The sequence below is a fragment of the Alexandromys fortis genome, unplaced genomic scaffold (genome assembly GCF_014885135.2).
Source record: "Alexandromys fortis isolate MF-2015 unplaced genomic scaffold, M_Fortis_MF-2015_v1.1 scaffold_499, whole genome shotgun sequence".
Taxonomy (NCBI): Eukaryota; Metazoa; Chordata; class Mammalia; order Rodentia; family Cricetidae; genus Alexandromys; species Alexandromys fortis.
In genome coordinates this window covers 119783-124434 of record NW_026068364.1, presented here as the reverse complement: position 1 = coordinate 124434, position 4652 = coordinate 119783, and the positions used below count along the sequence as shown (strand labels likewise).

The 4652-nt window shown below is 41.5% G+C and overlaps 1 protein-coding gene across 1 annotated transcript; it reads left to right on the top strand.

Annotated features, from left to right (window-relative positions):
- The first annotated feature begins 1710 nt into the window (after window positions 1-1710).
- Window positions 1711-2634, top strand: LOC126495434 (olfactory receptor 1361-like). The gene has a single exon (XM_050133035.1). It carries the CDS (start codon window positions 1711-1713, stop codon window positions 2632-2634), a length of 924 nt encoding a protein of 307 aa, XP_049988992.1.
- Window positions 2635-4652: the final 2018 nt, after the last annotated feature.

The following is a 4652-nucleotide window of genomic DNA, read 5'->3' as shown; positions in this document are numbered from 1 at the left end:
GTCAAAGGACTCTTTCATTCGTCCTCATGATCTATTGATCATCCTGTTTCTTATCTCTCTGGTTCTACAATCCACTATCCCTGTGTCCCACTGGAAACATATTCTAGATTTTTAAATTGTATATATTGTGTATGTGTTACTGTGTGTGTGTCCATGTATGTTTAGAAGTGTAGGACACATGTGCCACAGCACTCATGCAGAGTTCTCTTTCTCATTTTACCATAAAAGCACTAGGATAGCAGATGTGCCCCATGGTGTGGAGATTTAGGAGGGTCCTGGGGATTTGAACTTAGGTCTTCACACTTACATGGCTCATGCTTTACCCAATGAACCACCACCCCGGCCCTCATTCTAGCTCTTAGTTGTTATTGTTATTATGTTGTTCTACATCCATGGCAACGCTCCGGAAGTTACCTTGGAATCCCATCCCAGCGCTGTGCTTAGCTCCACTCTCACAGCAGCAGTCAGCTTGCTGTCTGGACCACACGAGCATCCTGTAACCAACGTCATCAGTTTCCATGTCATGTTCTGTCCCTGCAGCCAGGCCATTTCTCCTGACACCTGTCTGCTCTCCTCCCCTTCCCCAGCCAGGCCTCTGACCACCCCAGGGTGACTCTCCTCCCTTCTCAGCTGTAATTGCCTAGTCTCCCTCCATGGGCATTGCAGTCCAGATGTTTTCCTGACCTCCTGACCATGGAGATGTCTTAGCCTGGGGATTGTCTTTGAGATGCACATGAATTTGCATTTTATCCACATGTAAATCTTTTTCTTCAATAGAAAAACAATGCACTTAGAATCTGTATGCCCCCCTCTTCTGAGTGCAGACAGGAGGGGACACTGCACACAGGGGTTTGGCCAGTGGCTCAGGTGAGCAGACAAACAGCTGTGCGATGTGGTGAAAACCTCTTAGTAGCAGACAGAAAGTGAAGGCCCAACCGCCAGGCAGGTCTGTCAAAGCCTATTGGTCTTCCCAGTTGTGAGGAAATAGAAAAGTCATAATACAACCTCTGGGCATATAATATATGACACCTAGTAGTGACTTTTCATTTGATTAAAATTTAGTAAATGATAGCTAATATAACATAAAAATTTCTGGTGACTTGGTACCTGCCTATAGTCCTAGCCAGTTTGAATTTGAGGTAGCAGGATTATTTGGCCCTAAAAATCATAATCAGAGAAAGAACATGTCAGAAAATTGTGTGTGTCCATGCTACAAGCCTTTAGTGTGTATCTGTGCATGTTTGTTATGTATTATGTGTGTTGATGCCCCTATGTGTGGTTGTGCGTGTGTATGTGTGAGCATGCCTGTCCATGTGTGTATATGTGTAACACATGGAACAAGACTGTTAGCTTATTTGAACTCTCACTGATATTGATCAGCAATCTTTGGTAAAGCATCTAGCTGCCCATTCCTCAGTTTCTTCATGTGTTCAGTCAAATATAGTAGCCAATTCCCAGACTGAGTTATCTACTGTATAAAGCATACATATTTATGGCATTAAGCAAATAAGAACAGATTTAAAAAAATCATACTCACTAGAATTCAATCCTTTCAAATGGGGCTCTCTTTTCCTACAAAAACACCTTGTAAGGGAATTCACTACCAGTTACTTCTCACTAATGAGTAAACTTTTCCAAATGGCATCAATGTTTTCCCCAAGAATTGGTGAATGATTTCTCTATACGCATCTCACTCTCTTCTCCAGAGACATGGGTGGTGACAATCAGACGACAGTCACAGAATTCCTCCTCCTGGGACTCTCTGAAGATTCAGTTCAAGAAGACATTGTCTTTGGAATGTTCTTGGGGATGTACATGGTCACCATCTCTGGGAACCTTCTCATTATCCTGGCTGTCAGCTGTGACCCTCATCTCCACACACCCATGTACTTCTTCTTGGCCAACCTCTCCAGTGTCGACATCTGCTTTTCCTCAGTCACCGTCCCCAAGGCTCTGGTGAATCACATGGTGGGAAGCAAGTCCATCTCTTACATGGAGTGCATGGCCCAGATCTACTTCTTGTTTTTATTTGGTAACATGGATGGCTTCCTCTTGAGTGTGATGGCCTATGACCGCTATGTGGCCATTTGTCACCCACTCCACTACACCCTGATGATGAGGCCCAGACTCTGTGTCCTCCTGGTGGCCCTATCATGGGTCATCACAAACCTGCATGCTCTCTTGAACACTCTTCTCATGGTTCGACTCACCTTCTTTTCCCACAATGCAGTGCCCCACTTCTACTGTGATCCCTACCTTGTCCTGAAACTCTCTTGTTCTGATACCTTTATCAATGATGTCACAGCCTTTACTGAAGGTGGAATGATATCTCTTACACCATTTGTATGCATAGTTGTTTCCTATGCCTACATCTGCTCTAAGATTTTGAAGATGCCTTTTGCTCAGGGGATAAAAAAAGCCATGTCCACTTGTGGTTCCCATCTCACTGTGGTTTGCCTTTTTTATGGGGCAATCCTAGGAGTTTATATGCATCCTTCATCCTCCTACTCACTACAGGATGCAGTGGCTTCTGTCATCTTTACAGTGGTGACTCCTATGGTCAATCCCTTCATCTATAGCTTGAGGAATCGTGACATCAAAGGAGCCCTAAGGAAGATAATTCTCAGGTCCTAGAATTTGAAGTTTCTAGAGCTGAGAGGACTCCTAGACATCACACATCTTTTCATTTTTGTCAACATTGATCCAGACAGGTCTAGAGCTCAGCATGATGGCACGTGGCATTTGTGATAGATGTTTGTAATTATGGTTTTGATTCCGATGCTGAGGAAGGGACTCCAGAGCAGTGAAGATGCTGCAGTGGTTACTGTGGACCAGACTGTAAGCTCAGGTGCAGCTATTCCAGAGAGGAGATATGTGGTTTGGTTCAAGGACGTCTATGCTCTCAGGGATGGCAAGGGCTCCAGTGTGAAATATAAGACAGGTGAGGGCACAGCCCTCAGATAGGCACCTGATATGTCATGTGGAAGAAATTGGTCCTGAATTTAAGCCCATTTTAAAGGTATATTTTTTTGTCTTTAGGTGAAATGTTGTGTAAATGTTGGCTAAGCTAATTTGAGTTATGGCACCTGTTAGTTCCCTTATTTCTCTGTTAGTTTTCTAACCTGTTTATTGGTGGGAGTGGGGTGTTGTAGTTTCCACTATTAGTATGTGGGGTTTGGTGTGTGATTTAAGCTTTTGTAATGTTTCTGTTACATATGTGGGTCACTTTGTATTTGAGGCATAGATGTTTGGAATTGAGACTTCATCTTGATAGATTTTTTTCCCTGTGATGAATATCCAATGTCCTTTTCTCTGTTGATTAATTTTAGCTTGAAATCTACTTTGTTAGATATTATGGTTGCTACATCAGCTTGTTTCTTAGGTCCATGTAAATGGAGGTTTCTCTCTGTCCTGCCTAGTACCGCAGCTGCTTCCAAATAATCACTCAGAGGCTTATTTTAATTTTAAATGCTTGGCCAATGGTTCAGGCTTATTAATTACTATATCTTACATTTAAATTAACACATGTCTTTTTAATCTATGATTTGCCATGTGATTTGTAGCAAGTTACCTCATTTTCTACACATTTTTCTTCCTCAGTGACCAGCTGGCATATCCCAGACTCTGCCCTTCCTCCCCTGTGTCTCTACTTGGATTTCCCACCTCATTCTCTCCTGCCATAGACCAAAGCAGCGCTATTTGTCAACCAATGACAGCAGCACATATTCACAGCATACAGAAAGAGATCCCATAGTTTTACCCCTTTTTTTGTCTTATCAAAAAAGTAGCTTCTAACTTTTATATAGTATTATTACATAAAACCAAACAATTTTGAAGCAAGAATTATGGTTACAATATTTAATCTATTTGTATTTGACAAAATGAAAGAAAATACTCTATTATCTATCCTGTCTTTGTGAGTCTAAAGTTTAATATCTAATGTATCTTTTATTATAAGTAAGGAAAGCTATAATTATAGCATCTAGTCTTCAACTCCATCAAAGATGCTAAAAGGATATGATATTACCTGAGTAAATAGAATGTCCATTGCAAGCAACTTCCACAAGTTTGAAAATGACAGAGACATATGGTTGTCTGGACAGTCACCCAAAGTTCTTCTGTAATGTTGGAATATCCATCTTCAGCCTACAGGCCCAGAGTATCTTGCAGACTCTTCAGTGAAGCAGGAAATTTGTGGGACTCTCTGGTCCACTTTGGCAAAGTTCATCAGTTACTTTCCTCTGTGTCCTGCAGAGTCTGGCAGTATCTTCTGTCAAGTAGGAACCTGAAGGACCATTCTGCCTTGTTTTGGCAAGGTATAGTGGTCATTTTCCTGTGGGTCCTGCATGTCCAATTTATACAGCATATTGTCAAGAAGTTCAGGCAAAAGCAGTTTCTTGCCCAAATGATTAGCATTGCCACATTGAAAGAAAACTCCATAGTGAAATTCTTTGATGCCCATCATTTTCTCTGAAGTAATTGGTGCTGCCAAAAGCAGATGTGCCTCAAAGTCAAGAGAACTCTAAGTTTTAAAAACATATTAAATGCCACAGGTTTTTAAGTGTTTGAAGATTACCTCTCTACCTGAAATATATCTTTGCATACCTAGAAAACCTAACTAATAGGACTATAAGTTTGACTGTTATAGATGA